At 35.3% G+C, this 21,743-nt stretch overlaps 1 protein-coding gene across 1 annotated transcript in view; it reads right to left on the reverse strand.

Moving 5' to 3' along the window:
- Positions 1 to 5,682: 5,682 nt before the first annotated feature.
- The window catches only part of SCAMP1 (secretory carrier membrane protein 1), a 123,183-nt gene continuing 107,122 nt past the window's right edge, over positions 5,683 to 21,743 (reverse strand). The window contains exon 9 of the mRNA XM_041752797.1: positions 5,683 to 8,485. Coding sequence (XP_041608731.1) covers positions 8,321 to 8,485 — 165 coding nt within the window. The 3' untranslated portion in view covers positions 5,683 to 8,320. The remainder of the gene's footprint in view (positions 8,486 to 21,743) is intronic.

Raw genomic sequence — 21,743 nt, forward strand, 5'->3', positions numbered from 1 at the left:
CGGCAGTGTGGCAGGATACAAAATCAATGCCCAGAAATCAGTGGCATTTGTATACACTAACAATGAGACTGAAGAAAGAGAAATTAAGGAGTCAATCCCATTTACAATTGCACCCAAAAGCATAAGATACCTAGGAATAAACCTAACCAAAGAGATAAAGGATCTATACCCTAAAAACTATAGAACATTGGGACGCCTGGGTGGCTCGGCGGTTGAGCACCTGCCTTCAACCCAGGGCATGATCCTGGGGTCCCGGGATCAAGTCCTGCGTCGGGCTCCCTGCATGGATCCTGCTTCTCCCTCTGCCTGTGTTGTGTTCTCTGCCTCTCTGTGTCTCTCATGAATGAATAAATAGAATCTTTGAGCAAAAAAAAAAAAGAACACTTCTGAAAGAAATTGAGGAAGACACAAAGAGATGGAAAAATATTCCATGCTCATGGATTAGAAGAATTAATATTGTGAAAATGTCAATGCTACCCAGGGAAATTTACACATTTAATGCAATCCCTATCAAAATTCCATGGACTTTCTTCAGAGAGTTGGAACAAATCATCTTAAGATTTGTGTGGAATCAGAAAAGACCCCAAATAGCCAGGGGAATATTCATAAAGAAAACCAGAGCTGGGGGCATCACAATGCCAGATTTCAAGTTGTACTACAAAGCCATGATCATCAAGACAGTGTGGTACTGGCACAAAAACAGACACATAGATCAATGGAACAGAATAGAGAACCCAGAAGTGCACCCTGAAATGTATGGTCATCTAATATTCGATAAAGGAGGAAAGACTATCCATTGGAAGAAAGACAGTCTCTTCAATAAATGGTGTTGGGAAAATTGGACATCCACATGCAGAAGAATGAAACTGGACCACTCTCTTTCACCATACACAAAGATAAACTCAAAATGGATGAGAGATCTAAATGTGAGACAAGAGTCCATCAAAATCATAGAAGAGAACACAGGCAACACCCTTTTTGAACTCGGCCATAGTAACTTCTTGCAAGATACGTCCACAAAGGCAAAAGAAACAAAAGCAAAAATGAACTATTGGGACTTCATCAAGATAAGAAGCTTTTGCACAGCAAAGGATACAGTCAACAAAACTAAAAGAAAACCTACAGAATGGGAGAAGATATTTGCAAATGACATATCAGATAAAGGGCTAGTTTCCAAAATCTATAAAGAACTTATTAAACTCAACACCAAAGAAACAAACAATCCAATCATGAAATGGGCAAAAGACATGAAGAGAAATCTCACAGAGGAAGACATGGACATGGCCAACATGCACATGAGAAAATGCTCTGCATCACTTGCCATCAGGGAAATACAAATCAAAACCACAATGAGATACCACCTCACACCAGTGAGAATGGGGAAAATTAACAAGGCAGGAAACAACAAATGTTGGAGAGGATGCGGAGAAAAGGGAACCCTCTTACACTGTTGGTGGGAATATGAACTGGTGCAGCCACTCTGGAAAACTGTGTGGAGGATCCTCAAAGAGTTAAAAATAGACCTGCCCTATGACCCAGCAATTGCACTGTTGGGGATTTACCCCAAAGATTCAGATGCAATGAAACGTCAGGACACCTCCACCCCGATGTTTCTAGCAGGAATGGCCACAATAGCCAAACTGTGGAAGGAGCCTCGGTGTCCTTCGAAAGATGAATGGATAAAAAAGATGTGGTTTATGTATACAATGGAATATTACTCAGCAATTAGAAACGACAAATACCCACCATTTGCTTCAACGTGGATGGAACTGGAGGGTATTATGCTGAGTGAAATAAGTCAATCGGAGAAGGACAAACAGTGTATGTTCTCATTCATTTGGGGAATATAAATAATAGTGAAAGGGAATATAAAGGAAGGGAAAAGAAATGTTGGGAAATATCAGGAAGGGAGACAGAACATAAAGACTCCTAACTCTGGGAAATGAACTAGGGGTGGTGGAAGCGGAGGAGGGTGGGTGTTGGGAGGGGAATGGGTGACAGGCACTGAGGCGGACACTTGACGGGATGAGCACTGGGTGTTTTTCTGTATGTTGGTAAATTGAACACCAATAAAAATTAATTTAAAAAATAAATAAATAAATGTGAGACAAGAATCCATCAAAATCCTAGAGGAGAACACAGGCAACAGCCTTTTTGACCTTGGCCACAGCAACTTCTTGCAAGATACATCTAGGAAGGCAAGGGAAACAAAAGCAAAAATGAATTATTGGGACTTCATCAAGATCAAAAGCTTCTGCACAGCAAAAGAAACAGTCAACAAACCTAAAAGACAACCTACAGAATGTGAGAAGATACGTGCAAATGATCTATCAGATAAAGGGTAGTATCCAAGATCTATAAAGAACTTATTAAACTCAACAGCAAAGAAACAAACAATCCAATCATGAAATGGGCAGAAGACATGAACAGAAATCTCACAGAGGAAGACACAGACATGGCCAACAAGCACATGAGAAAATGCTCTGCATCACTTGCCATCAGGGAAATACAAATCAAAACCACAATGAGAACCCACTTCACACCAATGAGAAGGGTGAAAATTAACAAGGCAGGAAACTACTACTGTTGGAGAGGATGTGGAGAAAGGGGAACCCTCTTGCACTGTTGGTGGGAATGTGAACTGGTGCAGTCACTCTGGAATACTGTGTGGAGGTTCCTCAAGGAGTTAAAAATAGAACTGTCCTACGACCCAGCAATTGCACTGCTGGAGATTTACCCCAAAGATATAGATGCAGTGAAATGGCAGGACACCTGCACCCCGATGTTTATAGCAGCAATGTCCACAATAGCCAAACTGTGGAAGGAGCCTCAGTGTCCATCGGCAGATGAATGGATAAAGTAGATGTGGTCTATGTATACAATGGAATATTCCTCAGCCATCAGAAACAACAAATACCCACCATTTGTTTCGACGTGGATGGACCTGGAGGGTATTATGCTGAGTGAAGTAAGTCAATCGGAGAAGGACAAACATTGTATGTTCTCATTCATTTGGGGAATATAAAAAATAGTGAAAGGGATTAAAGGGGAAAGGAATGAAAATGAGTGGGAAATATCAGAGAGGGAGACAGCACATGAGAGACACCTAACTCTGGGAAATGAACAAGGGGTAGTGAAAGGGGAGGTGGGCGGGGGAATGGGGTGACTCAGTGACAGGCACTGAGGCGGTTACTTGGGATGAGCACTGGGTGTTATGCTATATGTTGACAAATCGAACTCCAATAAAAAAATATACAAAAATATCCACACTGTTTATATCCCTTATTTCTAAAAAATTATGCATAGAAAAAGGATGGTAAAATACAGTAAAACATTAGCAGTGATATCCCTAAATGATAGAATTACATATTATTTTTTTCTCATTGATTATTTTCCAATTGTCCTCTAACAGGTATATGTGACTTGCAAACTAGTAACAATTAGTTTGAGGAATGTGTATGACCAGTGGGCTGAGTTTTTGTGCGGAGTATCATACTACAGGAAATACTATGATGACCAGATAAAACACAGTGATTTGGGGATGAAGAAATAGCTGAAGAATACCATAAACTGCCACCTGTAACAACTACTCACAACTAGAATTTATCCTGAGAATCACTGGCCTACAAAATATTAAATGAGTTCTGGAGGAATTCTAGGATTACATGTAAGGGCTATCAACAACTAAAGAATTAAAAAATAACATTTCCATACTATGATTCTACAAATTGTAACTGTAGAGAAAATAATTTCATGGTAATCTTATACAAGTGTATGAAACCTTACTAGGTTGAAGAGGATGTCCTATTGGAGAAAAGATAAAATTGGTTTCAGTGGCAGGAAGGTTTTAACTACACCAATTAGCCATACAAAGCCCAGAAAGATAGCTGATGGGGTGCCTGGCTGGCTCAGTCTGCAGAGCATGCAACTCTTAATCTCAGGGTCCTAAATTCAAGCCCCACATGAGTTGTAGTGATCACTGAATAAAAAAATAAAAATTAAAGAAAACAAAATAAATTAAAGAAAAGTAAGCTGAAAAACAAACCAAGATTTAGATAAACATAAAATTTAACACTCACTGCACTGCTCCATGGTGGCTCCCATCTCCCTTGCCATTTGAAAACATAAAGAGTGCTAAAAAAAAAAAAAAAAAAAAAGAAAGAAAACATAAAGAGTGCTAAAGAAAATTTTACACATTGAAGGCTTTGTCTTACCAAAACCACAAAGTTAAACTATAAATATGAAACCAACACGAAGGGTAAGAACACTAGAGAAGAGTCTTTCCCTATTTTCCCAGAATCTTTAAATTAAAGATATCTAATTACCTAATATAGATTGGTGGCAACGTCTGGCTTAGAAAATTTCTATAGATTTCTTTCTAGCTCTCTATGTACTGTGATAAGGCCCTAAAGTAAGGTTTGCAAACAATCATCAATACAAATAGCATGCAGTTTTATAAAGTGTACCCGAAAATTCTAGTGGAAATACTTCACTTTCTAAAATATTGAACCATTGAGATTTAACTTTTTAGTTTAATAAACAAGTATTTAAAACAACTTTAATGTTTTACAATATATTATTCTACTCTAAATAAATGTATATTATGGTACTTGAAAATCTATCAAAGTAAGGCATTTTTTTAATTCTTAACCATCAATTATTTTCACATTAGCTACTTTTATTTCACTTCTAAAGGTCTCAATCACATAGAATCAAAAAATCTCTCTACACATTTTTCTTAAAGGAAAAATGGAAGGAAATACAGTGAAATGGTGTCTGACGGCCACGGTAATTTTAACAGGGGAAAAAATGTGCAAAACTGTAACAAACTCTCATATAAACAGTCTATGTTTATATGAACATAAACATAAACAGTCTATCTATGTCTAAACATAGATTTTTACCAATAAAGGCATAAAATTAAATGCTAATATGTCAGCATTTTCAGAAAAAGATATAGCAGTAAGTATAAAAATATTATGCTAATACAAATAAATTACAGAAACTAACAAACTCAATTTAACAGATTCCCTGGAAATGTAAATCATATATTAGCTCAACATGATTTACAGAAGATATATCCAATTAAAATCTACTTACTCTTTAGATAACACCCAGAAAATTTTAAATGCTGTTCCTATTTTAACTTAACAGTATTTCTTAAAATAAGATTCACCATGAACATTTAAGATTTTTACATCCTCTTTAGATAACCAAGTGAAAAATCCAACAATACACAAATAGGTACTCTCATCGGTACACAAAACACAATGACACGTAGCTAGGTTAAGAAATAGAACACAAGTCTAAGCTAATCAATACAATCCTAGTACAGAGCATCCATTTTAACCCCCAAGGAAAAACCTGAGCCACAAAACAGGGTTTCCAGTTTGAACCTCCCAAACTTCTAGATAGTATGTATATTTTCACCTTAAAGTGATCAAAATATATGAGGGAAGCTCATGTTCCACCACCTAAAAGGTCTAATAAAAAACAAAAATGTCATTTTATGCTGCTCAGTTTTAAATGAAGTCTTTTATATTATTTATTTTATTCAGCACATGATAGAGCTATACAGACTCTTTAAAAATCAAAGGTGAAATTTCTATATACATTAAACCCACAGCATAATCTCTAACTCTGAAATGCTAATATAGGTTTTTTAAATTAGACAAACTAACATCCAGTAAACAGCATTTTATTTTATGACACTCTGTGTTAATACAATAAATATACAAAACTTCCAAACCACTGAAAACATGCAACATTAGAGGGACAGATGGAGAGCATTTATATAGAACCATGACGCTCACTATGATGGCAGCGCAGTATTATTCATTGACAAAATATACAAACATCCCTAGATAAATAATCCAAGTCCCAAATTACAAATCACTGAGCAATCATTTTCCAGTGTTCAAATTTTAGTTTGAAATAAAACAGCCACAACTTAATATATTGCAAACTGAAAAAGGACACGAATGCTTACAACAATGAAGACCATTTCATGACTGTGATACTGGGTCATGTTAGTATTAAATATAAAAAATTAACAAATGTCAATCTCTTGCTGGAAAATGTGACCATTTACTATTGTTAGAAGAACAGTGAATATTAAGAATTTAAAATCCCTATGCCTTATCAAACTGTTAGTATTGCCATCATTTTAATGCACATTTATGTTTTTAAAAAACAATTCTCTCATAAGCTTGTATTAACCCAAGAAACTGGATTTTAAAACATCTTCCCCACCCACACACAAAAAGGTACTGTTGGTTTTAATTATTTGCTATTTAACAAAGCCACCTTTGGGGATTTCTGCAAGACAGAGAGAAGCCCTCCTATTCTTGAAGGAAAGTATCTCAGTATTTTTCAAGTCTCTATATTCATTTGTAGTTGAAAGAAAAAAAGAAATGGACTTGAAATATAAATTAATGATGAACATAAGTATTATATTTTGTGGTTAATGTTTTGAATGTCTGTTAAATACACACTCATAAAGCACAATGTGATAAAACAGATTTTCTGTAAGATTATAGAATCTGAAAAACGAACTGGCTTATTTGTTTGAGAAAGTAGGGAGATTATCACTGATCAGAAATACTCATAAAAACAGCTTTAAATTCATATTCTAAATCCTATTTTAATCAGAATAAAGGAAATATCTTCCAAGTATATTACTTTAATAAATCCCAACTAAATCAAATGTAAACACTATCTAGATGAACCAAAGCTTCCCTCATAGTGAGAACTCATCATCCCACCCCCAATATGAAATCATTTATCTCCAGATTTGGGGAAAAGAATGAAAGTGACTTAACCATTTATGTGCCCATTTGATTCTTTTTAGAAAGGATCTGCAGTCTCAAATAATATAATCCAATAGACTATCCTTACTTAAAGTCAACTTGAAGAAATCACTGATTATTCTGCAATCGTAAATTAGCTAACAACTTCCAAAACATAGTATATAATGACTTTACAAATGTCTTTGGGTCATTTAATCACTATTAAAAATGATTTAAAGTTTCAAACCAAGTATACCTTAAGAATGAAATCCTATGCTGCATAGTAACAATTTTAATGTGGTTATATTTATAATTAATGCATTTAACTGTATTTGTATTTTCTTGCTGGGTGCAGGTTAAATATTTTTTCTATTGCTGAAAAATTTTAATGTATTCAGTCTGTCTCAAAAATTGAAAGACTGAAGTGCATTAGGGATTCAAGTATATGTGAAACAACAGCGTCTTTTTATTTTTAATCCCACTACAGCTGAGAGGCTAAAAGAAAAATCCCTGAAATACTGTATGTTCTTTTTGGACAAGGAGTTAGTCTAGACTTTAATGCCTCTGTTAAAAATTACACACACACTCCCCAAAAAAGAGCTGCCAAACACAATCTCAATTCAGTTAAAATGAGTAGCCACAAGAATATACCAAAGTTTCCATACAGTAATATTCTACTATGATACGAATACTGAAAATTAAAAAAAAAAAACACAACAGTATTATCATCACTACATTCTATTCCATTGATTATCTACCCTTTTTTGGATAATGCACTGCATATTATATTCTCAAATTGCATCCCAATAAATTTTTATGTAAAAGAAACTATTGCAGAAAACCACTTCTTTGATTCTACCAGCAACTCCCTAATCTTAAAACCATAAGCAGTGCAGAAGCCAAAATACTAATTCTTTTAAGAAATGTGGTGCCCATGCAAGATCAGAGATTGATATCAAAATATCAACTACTCTAAAAAGAAAAAGAGGAACAAAAATAAAAGGATAAATTTACATGATCTACTACGAAATGCACACAGGCTCTTCACTGGTGACTAAAACTGCTAAAAAGCAAGCCAATTTTAACACCCCTAAGTCCCTGATGGCCTATTTCTTCCAATATAAATGTGGAAAACAGAATGAAGTATCATCTTAATGCTCCAATATGTAATCCTTTAAGTCTAAGATTCTTGAAAGAAAGACTGCAGCTAGTACTAAATGCATTTTTAATCATAAGTATCATATTAATTTCAGTGTGTCACCACTGAAATAATTTGCTGAACATTCATCCCCCAAAAAATATGGAGAATATTTATTTAGCATGTGATATTTTTTTCTGCAGGGGGCGCCAAAATATTAAACTGCTAGGTAAATAATAAGACAAGGAAGTTTTTCTGGTTTTAGCCCATGCACAAGTGAACAGGAAATATACATGCCATGTGTACTGTGTTTTGAACATAAAAATATTTATAGAATACAGTAACTGGAGAAAAAGTACAGTCAGAAGATACCAGTGTATTGTTGGAGGGTTCTCTAAATCTGGTTACCCTTGAAAGCATTCTGGGCTGCACTAGTTGCTGCACTTGAAGCTGCATTTGCAGCTGCAGTCTGGACAGTTTTGTTGGACATCACTCCTGTTGCAAATTCTTGTTGGGCTTTCTCAAAACTAGCACCTGTTGTGCGGTATAGTCCGTGTACCTATGGAGGCACAAAAAAGTGCGACAAAGTAAGTGGTAATCTATACATTCATTTTCAGCAACTCTTCAATTAATCTCAATTTTACGCAGAGATAAAATAGACTGTAGCCATGATTCCTAAGGTCAAGAACATCAGCCATGACATCAGTACACAATTTTGTATTTAAATATTTTCCTAACAAAGACACTTCCATTTTATCTCCAAAGCACAGGAGATACTTATGTTTATGCTAAACCAACTGTAAAAACTTCTTAACCAAAAGCAAAAGGCTATGTTTTCTGCTGTTCCTACTTATTTATTACAGAGAATGGTTTAAATATAAGAAGAGACATTCAGACTTTGATATATTAATTGACTACCTTAGACAATTCAGAGAGAATAATACCTTATCTATTTCTATGTTGGCTACATATAAACCACTAACCTTATTATAATCAAATGCTATCATTTTATCATTTAATGTACCAAATACTATTTATATTCTTAGAGATGCTGCTGCTATCCTCTCTCACTCCATATACCATTTTACTTTTTGTGTATGGTCAAGTCCTAAAGGATTTACAAAGGAAAAGTTTTGGGAACTGTCCACCCACACTGATTTATCACTTAAATCTTTGGGATTTGTTTGCAAGAGCAAGGTTCAAAAATAACTCTATTAGCCTAAGTTTCAAGATGCATAAACTATGAAGTGCACCAATACATAACATCAGCCAATTTAATACACATTTGAGAAAAGAAGTAATAAAACAAATTAGATGTTTATTTATTACATGCTTACAAACTTAGGGGGAGGGAGGAAGAGATAGAAAGGGAATTTATACTACATTTTGATGAGGTCTAAATAAAGCCGGCCTTGAATGCAATCAAAGAAGATCTGGAAGATTGGGACAGTGCACCCAAGTCAGTCTTCTTCCCAATCCTCTATAGGTAGGGACTGATTACTTGTGGAATAAATATGGAGAAAGGAAAAGTAGAATGTGTCAAAGATTTTTTAAGTCAAGCTTGGATACTGGGAAGTTGTTTCAAGAAGACAGAATAGAAAAGATAGGTTGGTTTAGAGGGGAAATGAGATGCTAAGTTCTAAATATTCATATATTCCACAAACGTCTACTGGATACCTGCTCTAGACCTGCTACAGCAGGCAGCTGAAGATTTAGTCTGGAGCTCAACGGAGGAATGGGCAGGAAACGGACTTGAAAAGCAATGGCACAGCAATGGTAGCTGCAATTCTAACATAAATGAAATTTTTTCCATGGAGGAAAAAAAAAGAGTCAAGTACCAAAGACTGTTAAGATACCAGTATTTAAGAGATACCCACAACAACAAGGAATAATTAAAAGAGAAACGGAAAAAGCCAGAGACTTTTCACAGATGCCTAGGGAAGAAAGCCACATTAAAGAATGAAGAGCTGCCCAGGGTGAAGATAAAAATACTCCAACAGCCCTGAGTTCTTCTAACACAGTGGTGAAAGTAAATGCCATTTTATAGTGGAACAAAGTGTAAAAGGGTCAGGGAGAGGAAGAGAGTGCTAACAAGTACACTTTAGGTAAACCCTAAAGTTCTATTCTTCTAGTACTAGAGCCCTATCATAATTTAATTCTTTTAATACTTTGAGACAATGATGAGAAAATGACTTTTTCACATGTTGGTTAACTGAACATTAAAATGTAATGCATAGTCTCACAAAGCAGGAAGGCAAAATAAAGGTAGGTGTGTACACAGTACTCAATAGTACAAATCTATATAGACTCAGAGAGCCACCTAGAGGGAAAAGATTACATATGTATTCAGTGCATAATGTTCAAATACTGTATGAAACCCATTAGATCCATGTGAAAAGAATGATTCTTTGATCAGTGCTCCAACATGACAGGCTAATTTTAAGTATCACTATCTTGAAAAGCCCATCATTTATTTCCCTGCTGTGTTTCAGAGTGGTATCTACTGATAGCTCATATTCCTTATGAAATCAAGGACAAAGCTTTATGATAAAATATTATAATTTTTAAAAAGTAGACAGCTTAAATACTTGCTATCTCTTCCAGTTATAAATACTGCATTAACCTAAATATTTTGTTCTAGGAGCAACACAGAAAGAACACTAGATTTGGTATCTACTTACTCCACTACTTTCTACCCAGCTGGTCACCACTCGAAACCTCAAGTTTAGAACACCTGGGTGGCTCAGTCAGTTGGGCATCTGCCTTTGGATTGGGTTATGATCACAGAGTCCCAGGATTAAACCCCAGGTTTCCTCACTCACCAAGGAGTCTGCTTCTCCCTCTGATCCTCCCCACTCTCATGTTCTCTCTTTCACTGTTTCTCTCTCAAATAAACAAATCTTAAAAAAAAAAAAAAAAAAACCTCAATTTTACTTCCCCTGAAACAAGTATTTGTTGCCCTGTCTCTCAGAGTTTTTCTAAGGATCAAATGAGAATTATGTAAATATTTAATATGTAAAATGTAATAAAAATTAAAATTAATTTTTAAAAAACTGTAGAAGTGTCACAGCCAAGATACAGCTCCAGAGGGAATCTTGCTTTCTTAATGTATCTTCAAAAATATATCAGTGTATACTGTGCTGTTACATGACACAAAAACTATATACTATATACTATGGAAAGTAAAGAACCATGGTACAGTACTTAAACAAAATAATCCCAAACATATATTTCCATTAAATCTTAAAGAATACAATTTCAAGAAATGATGCTTTTATTAATATAAGATGCCTGTTATACCAAAATTATTTTAACTTTTTTAAAACTGGGGAAAAAAACAAAGATGAATTTTTGAAATTTCGATTTTTGAGTTTTTTAAAAAAAAAACTTATGGATCTCTTAGCCTAACATTTTCAATTAAACATTTCCTATAAGCCATCTGTGAACTGTCTATAGACCTGGGTCAGATACCTCTTCTGTAACCTCCTGACTGAATACTCAAGTTTCACACTATTGAAATCCCACTCATCTTTCAAGGCCTATCTCATATACTGCTGTTCTCTTTCTGCCTGACCAAGTTGTGGCTCTCCCTATTGTGAGCACCTCCAATACCCTGTACATCTTTTATGGATATATACCATGCTTTTTTTCATTTGTAGGGTTTGTAGGTATACATTTCCACTCATTGTTATATCCCATTAGATAGACATAGTAACTTGCTAAGGTACCTGTCTTGCTCTGTCCCAGAGCATGCAACTCTTTATATATATATATATATATATATATATATATATATATATTTAACTCTTTTTAAATTTAATTTTATTTATTTATTCATGAGAGACACAGATAGAGAGGCAGAGACACAGGCAGAGGGAGAAGCAGGCTCCATGCAGGGAGCTCGACACAGGACTCGATCCTGGGTCTCCAGGTCAGGCCCTGGGCTAAAGGTGGCACTAAACCACTGAGCCACCCGGGCTGCCCGAGCATGCAACTTTTAATCTTGGGATCATGAGTTCAAGCTCCACACTAGGTGTAGAGCTTACTTTAAAACAACAACAATAGGGCATAGTGACTTGTCGTAGAAGCCACTATATAATTAATTGTTTATCTATTAGGGATCTTTTTCTTTTTTTTTTTTTGGATCCCTGGGATCCCTGGGTGGCTCAGCGGGTTTAGCGCCTGCCTTCAGCCCAGGGCGTGATCCTGGAGACGTCGGGCTCCCTGCATGGAGCCTGCTTCTCCCTCTGCCTGCATCTCTGCCTTTCTTCCTCTTGGTGTCTCTCATGAATAAATAAGTAAAATTTAAAAAAAAAATTTTTTTTTTGATCCCTGCTTGGGATCCATTCCACATATACATATATTTTTATTCAGTGAGCCCAACGTGGGACTCTATCCCGGGTCTCCAGGATCATGCCCTGGGCTGAAGGCAGGTACTAAACCACTGAGCCACCCGGGCTGCAGGGATTAAACAAATGGCCCAAATGCTCTAGCAGACTGTATCTATGTAACAAAGTAAATTGCTTAGTTTATAATTACTTTACAGGTTGTTTTAAAAGTGAACATAACCAGGGAACTTTAAACTGACATCAACAGATAGGATCATTCAGGCAGAAAATCAATCAATCAAGGAAGGAGTGGCTTTGAAGGACACATTAGGCTAAATGGACTTAATAGATATACACAGAACACCACATCAAAAACAGCAGAACACACATTCTTTTAAACTACACATGGAAAATAAAATATAAAATAAAATAAAATAATAAAATAAAATAAAATAAATAAAATAAAATAAAATAAATAAAATAAAATAAAATACACATGGAACACTGTCCAGGACAGATCACATACTAAGCCATAAAACTCCATAAATTTAAGAAGACTAAAATTATATCGAGTATCTTTCCTGACCACAATGGTATTAAACTAAAATCAATTACAAGGAAAAAACTAGATAAAAACACAAATACAAAGAGGCTAAACAAGAGGTTACCAAACAACCAATGTGTCAACAAAGGCATCAGAGAGGGGGAAAAAAATACATTTAGACAAATGAAAATGGAAACCCGACAGTTCAAAATCTTGAGACAAAGCAAAAGACCTCAGAAAAAAGTTTAAAGCAATACAAGCAACCTCCAGGAAACTAGAATAATCTCAAACAATCTAACCTTACACCTAAAGGTACTAAAAACTAACCAAACAACACCCACTGTAAGTAGAAGCAAAGACATAATAAAGATCATAATGGAAATAGACAAAATAGAGACAAAAACAGAAAAAAAATTAATGAAACTAAAAACCAGTTCTTTTAAAAGATAAACAAAATTGATAGATAAATCCTTACAGATACATCAAGCAAAAAAAAAGAGGACTCAAAATCCGAAATAAAAAAGGACAAATTATATCCAACACTATAGAAATACAAAAGATTACAAGAGACTACTATGAAAAATTATATATCAACAAACTGGACAACCCAGATGAAATGGATAAATTCTTAAAAACATACAAACCTTCCAAGACTAAATCAGGAATAAATAGAAAATCTGAACAGACTAATTACTAGTAACGAAACTGAATCAATAATACAAAAAACTCCCAACGAACAAAAGTTGAGGACTGGGTGGCTTCACTGGTGAGTTTTACCAAACATTTAAAGAAGAGCTAATTAATACCTATTCTTCTCAAACTAGTCCAAAATATTGAGAAGAAATGCTTCCACATTCATTCTATGAGGCCAGCATTACTCATTTAGTATCCCAAACAAAGACACTGCAAAGAAAGAAGAAAGAAAGAAAGAAAGAAAGAAAGAAAGAAAGAAAGAAAGAAAGAAAGAAAGAAAAAGAGAAAAAGAGAAAACGAAAAAGAAAAAAAAAGAAAAGAAAAGAAAGAAGGATAGGAAGGAAGGAAGGAAGGAAGGAAGGAAGGAAGGAAGGAAAGAAGATAGAAAGAAAAGAAAAGAAAAGAAAAGAAAAGAAAAGAAAAGAAAAGAAAAGAAAAGAAAAGAAAAGAAAAGAAAATTCCAGGCCAATATCCCTGATGAACACATATGCAACAATCCTCAAAATAATTAGCAAACCAAATTCAACAATACATTAAAAGGATTATTCACCATGATCAAGTGAGATTTATTCTAGAGATGAAAGATGGTCCAAGGTCTTCTTTTTTTTTTTTTTTTTTTTTAATTTTTATTTATTTATGATAGTCACAGAGAGAGAGAGAGAGACGCAGAGACACAGGCAGAGGGAGAAGCAGGCTCCATGCACCGGGAGCCCGACGTGGGATTCGATCCCGGGTCTCCAGGATCGCGCCCTGGGCCAAAGGCAGGCGCCAAACCGCTGCGCCACCCAGGGATCCCGGTCCAAGGTCTTCAAATCAATCAACATGATACACCAGATTAGCAAAATGAATAAGAATCACATCATCATCTCAATAGATGTAGAAAAGTCACTTCACAAAATTCAGCATCATTCATGATAAAAACTCTCAACAAAGTGGGTAAAGAGAAAGCATACTTCAACATGATAAAGTCCATATATGACAAACCCTCAGCTAACATACTCAGTGATGAAAAAGTGAAAGCTTTTCCTCTAAGATGAGGAACAAGACAAGAATGTCCACTCCTGCCTTTTTTATTCAACATGGTACTGAAAGTCTTAGTCACAAAAATCAGACAAGGAAAAACAAAAGGCATCCACATCGGTAAGGAAGAAGTTAACTCTGTCACTATTCACAGATAACATGATAATATTCCTAAAGATTCCGTCAAAAAAACTGAATTCGGTAAAGTTGCAAGACAGAAAATTAATATACAGAAATCTATACACTAACAATAAACTAGAAGAAAGAGAATTATGAAAGTAATCCCATTTACAAATACATCAAAAAAAAAGAAGAAGAAATACCTAGGAATAAACTTAACCAAGGAAGTAAAAGACCCATATAATGAAAACTATAAAACACTGATGAAATGAACTGATTATGATACAAACTAATGGAAAGATATATCATGCTCATGGAGTCAAAGAATATTGTTAAAATGCTCAAACTTTCCAAAGTAATTTACAGATTTAATGCAATCTCAGAATTTTTCAGAAAACTAGAATAATTCTAAAATTTATACAGAACCACAAAAGACCCCAAATAGCCAAAGCAATCTTGACAAAGAACAACAAAGCCGAGTATCACAATTCCAGATTCAAGCTCTACTACAAAGCTATGGTAATCAAAACAGTACAATACTGGCACAAAGAGAGACACACAGAATAATGGAACATCATACAGAGCCTAGAAATAAACCCATTCTTATACGCTTAATTAATCGGTGACAAAGGAGGTTAAGAATATACAGTGAGGGAAAAACCTTCTCTTCAATAAATGGTACTGGGAAAACTGGGCAGCTATATGCATAAGAATGAAACTGGACCACTTTCTTAGACCATACATAAAAATAAATTCAAAATAGATTAAACACATAATGTAAGACGTGAAGCCATAAAACTCCTAAAAGAAAACATAGGCAGTAAACTCTTGGACATTAATCTTAGCTATAATTTTTTGGATATATCTGCTCATACAAGTGTAACAAAAGCAAAGCAAAAATAAACAACTGGGACTACATCAAACTAAAAAGCTTTTTGCCAATGAAGGAAACCATCAACTAAATGAAAAGGTAATACATACTGAATGGGAGAAGATATGTGCAAGTGATACAAATGATAAGAGCCTAATATCCAAAATATATAAAGAATACAACTTAAATATTAAATACAACTTAAAAAACCAAATAACAGGGATCCCTGGGTGGCGCGGCGGTTTGGTGCCTGCCTTTGGCCCAGGGCGCGATCCTGGAGACCCGGGATCGAATCCCACGTCGGGCTCCCGGTGCATGGAGCCTGCTTCTCCCTCTGCCTATATCTCTGCCTCTCTCTCTCTCTCTCTCTCTGTGTGTGACTATCATAAATAAATAAAAATTAAAAAAAAAAACAAATAACAATTAAAAAATGGGAAGAACTTGAATAGACATTTTCCCAAAAACAACATACAAATAGCCAACAGCTATGTGAAAAGATGTTCAATATCACTAATCATCAGGGAAATGCAAATCAAAACCACAATGAGATACCACTTCACACCAGTCAAAATGGCTATCCTCAAAAAGACAAGACATAACAAGCGTTGGCAAAAATGTGGGGAAAAGGGAACCTTCCTGCGCTGTTGGTAGGCATGTAATCTGGTATAGCAACTACGGAAAACAGTATGGAGATTCCTTAAAAAACTAAAAATAGAAGTACCGTATGATACTGACAGTCATTCCACTTCTGGTTGTTTACCCCAAAATTTGAAAAGATATATATGCATGCCTATGTTTGTTGCATATTATTTACAATAGCCAAGATATAAAAGAAATCTAAGTATCTGCTGATAAATGAATAAAGATGTGAGATATATATATATATATATATACACACAATGTAATATTACTCAGCCAAGAGAAGATTGCAATCTTGCCATTTTCAACAACATGGATGAACCCAGAAGGTATTATGCTAAGTGAATTAAGTCAGAGAAAGACAAATGCCATATGATTTCACTTACATGCAGAATCTAAAAAACAAAATACATGAGCAAACAACAACAAAAAAAACAGAGACTCATAAATACAGAGAACAAATTAATGGTTGCCGGGGTCCTGGGAGAGGTGGTACAGAAGTGAAAGGATGGGCAAAATACATGAAGGGGATTAAGGGTACAAATTTCCAGTCACAAAATAAGTATGTGTAACTTTGTATGCTGACAGAGGGTAACGATACTTATCATGGAAAGTACTTCATAATGTTTATTTACCTTTTTTTTAAAAAAGACTTTATTTATTTATTCATGAAAGACACGGAGAGAGAGAGAGGCAGAGACACAGGCAGAGGGAAAAGCAGGCTCCATGCAGAGACCCCGATGCAGGACTCAATCTCACGGGGGACTCCAGGATCACGCCCTGGGCCAAAGGCAGGAGCTTAACTGCTGAGCCACCCAGGGATCTCCATGGAAGAAATCTTAAGTAGGCATCACATCCAGTTCAGAGCCCAGTGTGGGGGGGCTCAACCTCACAACCCTGAAAATCATGACCTAAGCCAAAATCAAGAGTTCAATATTTAACCAACTGAGCCACCCAGGAGCCCCCTAATGTTTACAAACGTCAAATCACTATTTGTACACCTGAAACTAATATAATACTGTATGTCAACTATAATTCAGTTAATAAAAAGTAAAAAGTATTTAGAACAAAAATTTTTAATGTCCTCAACATACTGTTTAAAAATATGACTATGCTTGGGATCCCTGGGTGGCGCAGCGGTTTGGCGCCTGCCTTTGGCCCAGGGCGCGATCCTGGAGACCCAGGATCGAATTCCACGTCGGGCTCCTGCTGCATGGAGCCTGCCTCCCTCTGCCTGTGTCTCTGCCTCTCTCTCATTCTCTCTCTGTGTGACTATCATAAATAAATAAAAAATATATATATATGACTATGCTTATTTATTAACTCCTTATTTATATTTATTTCATTGATTGTAAGTTTCAATGTTGAGTGCTCTCTCTATGATTTAAGTATATATTAATATATATGATTTTATACAGATGATTAGATATAAATAACTGTAATGAGTAAGTTTAGAAGATAGTATAATTTATTTGTGAAAACTGAATTTTTATGTAATCATATGTACCATATTGAAGTAATTTCAGTTTTGGAAAAAAACTAAAATTTAAAAGTGATCATAGTATATTTCACACCTACTAGGATGGTATGAAATATACTATGGAAAATATAGTATATGTTTCCATATACTATGGAATATTGCTATATTGCTGATTGGGATGCAAAACAGTATGGCCACTGTAGAAAAGTTTGGTAGTTTCTCAAAAAACTAAACATAGAATTACCATTTGACTACCAAGCAATTCGTCTTAAGTATATACCCAAAAGAATTCAAAGCAAAGGGACTAGCACAGGCTCTTGTATACCAATACTCAGCGTAGCATTATTTACAATAGCCAAAAGGTAGAAACAACCCAAGTATCATCCACAGATTAATAAAAGCAATATAATATATACATGCAGAATATTTAGCTATAAAAAAGAGTGAAATTCTGATACATACAACATGGATGAACCCTAAAAACTTTATGCTAAGTGAAATAATCCAGACACAAAAGGAAAATATCCAAAAATTCCACTTATATGGAATATCTATAATAGGCAAATTCATTGGGGGCAGAAAGTAGATTAGAGCTTGCCAAGCACCCAGGGTGTAGGGGGAAATGGAGAGCTATTGCTATATGACTGCAGAGTGCTGCTTGACATGATAAAGTTTGGGAAATAATGGTTACAGTTACATAACAGAGTGAATATAATTAATGCCACTGAATTGTATACTTAAAGATGATTAAAATGGCAAATTTTATATATATTTTGCCACAATTTGAAAAATGTAATATCAAAAACAATGAACTGCGTGCTTAAAATGGATAAATTACATATGATTATCACTCAACGTAAGTTGTCAAAAATGAACATATAAAGATTAGATAAAAATGTGTACAGCATTATAAATACTACCAGAGCTAACAAATTTGAACATGCCTAAGTAAAGATGATTTACAATAATTTAGACATATTAATCTTGATTTGGGATGTATTAAGTAGCTTAGTACTTACAGAAAAGAATAACAAAATAAAAGTAGGGGGCAGGCAGAAAAAAATGAACATACTAAGAAGACCACTTGAGGACGGTATAAAATACTTGCTCAGAGTGCCAATTTTTCTAGGGTCTCAAAAATATTACTGTGCCTACTGTGTGTCCTCTGAATGAAGAAAACAAGCATGTGGACCCACATTTAATGCAGGCAATGTGAATCATATGAAATTGATTCATAATCAGGAAAATTTGTAGTGCTGGATGATTCAGAGAAAGAGATCGAGAGACAAAGTAAACATACTATTTGTGACTATAAAAAAAAAAGTTACTAGCATCCTGTCCCAGATCCAAATAAAGCAGAAAGAAAGAAAGAAAGAAAGAAAGAAAGAAAGAAAGAAAGAAAGAGCATTTTCAAAGAAAGTGAAAGTATCACTTTCAATCTAAAGAACACTATTACTTAAATATAAGAGGATATGTTCACAAAGCATTTACTACAAAACACCAATTTAACTAATCAATGAGACTTGTCATTATTCTGGTTCATACACCCAAGTTCTGTACTCTCACACAAAAGTATTTCCAGAATGGATATACTGTCATTTTCAAAAAATTTCAATCATTTAAGGAAACTTGTTTTTTTTTAAAGTGAAATCAGGTTTTTTTTCTTTTTTTTAAGATTGTATTTATCTATTTGAGAGAGGGATTGAGAGAGACAGGGACAGTGAAGAGAGAAAGCACAAGTAGGGGCAGGGGCAGAGGAGGAAGTCAACTCAGCTGGGATCACAAGAGCTGAAAGCAGATGCTTAACTGACTGATGCACCCAGGTGCCCCTGAAATAAGTTTTCTTCTAAAATTCTCTTGCAATGCTTAAAAAACTACGTTATTAATTACTTTATTACTGTGAACACAAATGTCTATGAACAGTTTTTAAATTTAATGGGAAAAATAATCATTCAAAAGTAAGTCCTAGGGCAGCCCCGGTGACTCAGTAGTTTAGCGCCACCTTCGGCCCAGGGCCTGACCCTGGAGACCTGGGATAGAGTCCCACGTCGGGCTCCCTGCATGGAGCTCGCTTCTCCCTCTGCCTGTGTCTCTGCCTGCCTCTCTCTCTCTCTCTGTCATGAGTAAATGAATAAAATCTTTAAAAAACGAAAGTCCTAAAAAGGAATACAAATTGTGTATCATCTATCTCTTCTATACTAAGTTATTCTGACTCCTATACCAGTACCAACTAAAAGAAAGAAATTTTTGGATTCCTCTGGTATGATCCATTGAAAATACTTCCCCCTCAGTCCAAAATTTACTCAATTATATTTGTTTACTATAAAAAGAAGACCTTAAAAAAAAAAAAACTTTTAGAAACAACCTAAGTGAAAGCTTAAGAAATCTATCTGTGAAAGGCAAGAGCTGAACTGTTCCCTTATCTGTGAAGAAATAGATATTCTTGGATTTCAATTTTCCAAATTTCATTTATAAAGTGACACTAGGAGGAAACAGAGATACACCATAGCATTTACTGGGCACTTTATATAGCAATGATTACTTACTCAATTATGCAAGGCTTCAGAATGCCAAAAGAATTCTTAAAAATTGTATTAATTATAATTTAAATAAATATATACCACCGAGCATGTTTAGCTGGGCTGGAGACAGAATAGTCTGAAAACATGTGACAATATTCTAGAGGCAAGAAGTGTGCATTGGGAATTTTGGAGGGCATTAACTGTTTATGAAGAGCCTGACCCCTAGTGGTTAGCAACTATGGCTACATACACACAGAGGAAAGCCAGTTTTAAGCAAGCGTAGAAAAGAAAATTAAAAATTAGACATTTTTACTGGATCTCAATTTCTATCCACAGTAAGAGAAATCCTTTACACTACAAGTATGAAATGTGAGCCAAAATTATATTTGAGCCTATATTATCCCCATGAATTGTACTTCATAAAATTATACAGAAAATCATCTCATCTAAATTCCTATTTCACTAGAATATGAGATTCTGAGAAGCTCAGGGACTTGTGTTGCATTGATCAACAGTGAACACATATAAAAGTAGTTAACTGGTTACTTCTTCAATTATGGGGCAAAATAAGAATAATAATAAATAATAATGATAATAATAATAATGTCAATCAAAGTGGAGTATGCTGCACAATTCCCATATTAATGTATTTATTTGGGAAGCAATCGTATTTCTTTTGAATGCCCTGGCATACAATCAGCACAACTAAAAATTTTCCTTTAATGGGCTGGATCTTAAAGAATTAAGTATTGGGGGCAAAGCTACAGGTCAAAGACTTTGGAGTGCTGCACATAGCAGCTGCAGAATAAACACTTTCTCCACACTCAGACTGTATTAATCGTCTGTGCCACATACTCCACCATCGCCACTGGTTAAAATTCCCTCCACATTCTTTCCTCAGCAGATGTGCAGTGTGTTCTAACCTGGTCTCACTACCTTACCCACTTCTAGGCTTCACTTACATCAAGAAGTCATTACTTTCCAAGTCTAGAAATCCCGCCTAAAGCTCTTTCCTTTGCCCCCAACTTAAACATCCAAAGCTTACCGTGTGTTTATACTTTGGTGCCCCAATGTTATTTTAAACCTTCTGGATTCAATGTTGAAAATAAATTGATGGGCAGCCCGGGTGGCTCAGAGGTTTAGCGCCGCCTTCCACCCAGGGCCTGATCCTGGAGACCTGGAATTGAGTCCCGCATCAGGCTCCCTGCATAAAGCCTGCTTCTTCCTCTGCCTGTGTCTCTGCCCCTCTCTCTCTCTCTCTCTCTCTCTCTCTCTCTCTGTGTCTCATGAATAAATAAAATCTTAAAAAAAAAAAGAAATTGATGCCCATATATCTCCTAAATATATAAAATATTTATGTATTTATATAGGCTTCCACCTAATGTGGAACTTGAACTCACGACCCTGTTATTGTCACATGCCCTAACAATTGAATCAGACAGGTGCCCTGATGCCCATATATCTTTCCTTCTTCTTGTACTCTCTTCCTGAATGACCCACCATCAAAAAAGCCTTCGTGTCTTCCTTGAGTCTTCCCTCAACCTACACTTACAGGCCCAGGTCCAATCAATCACTAACTGCTCATTTTCCCTTGACTATA

This window comes from Vulpes lagopus, chromosome 4, assembly GCF_018345385.1.
Source record: "Vulpes lagopus strain Blue_001 chromosome 4, ASM1834538v1, whole genome shotgun sequence".
NCBI lineage: Eukaryota > Metazoa > Chordata > Mammalia > Carnivora > Canidae > Vulpes > Vulpes lagopus.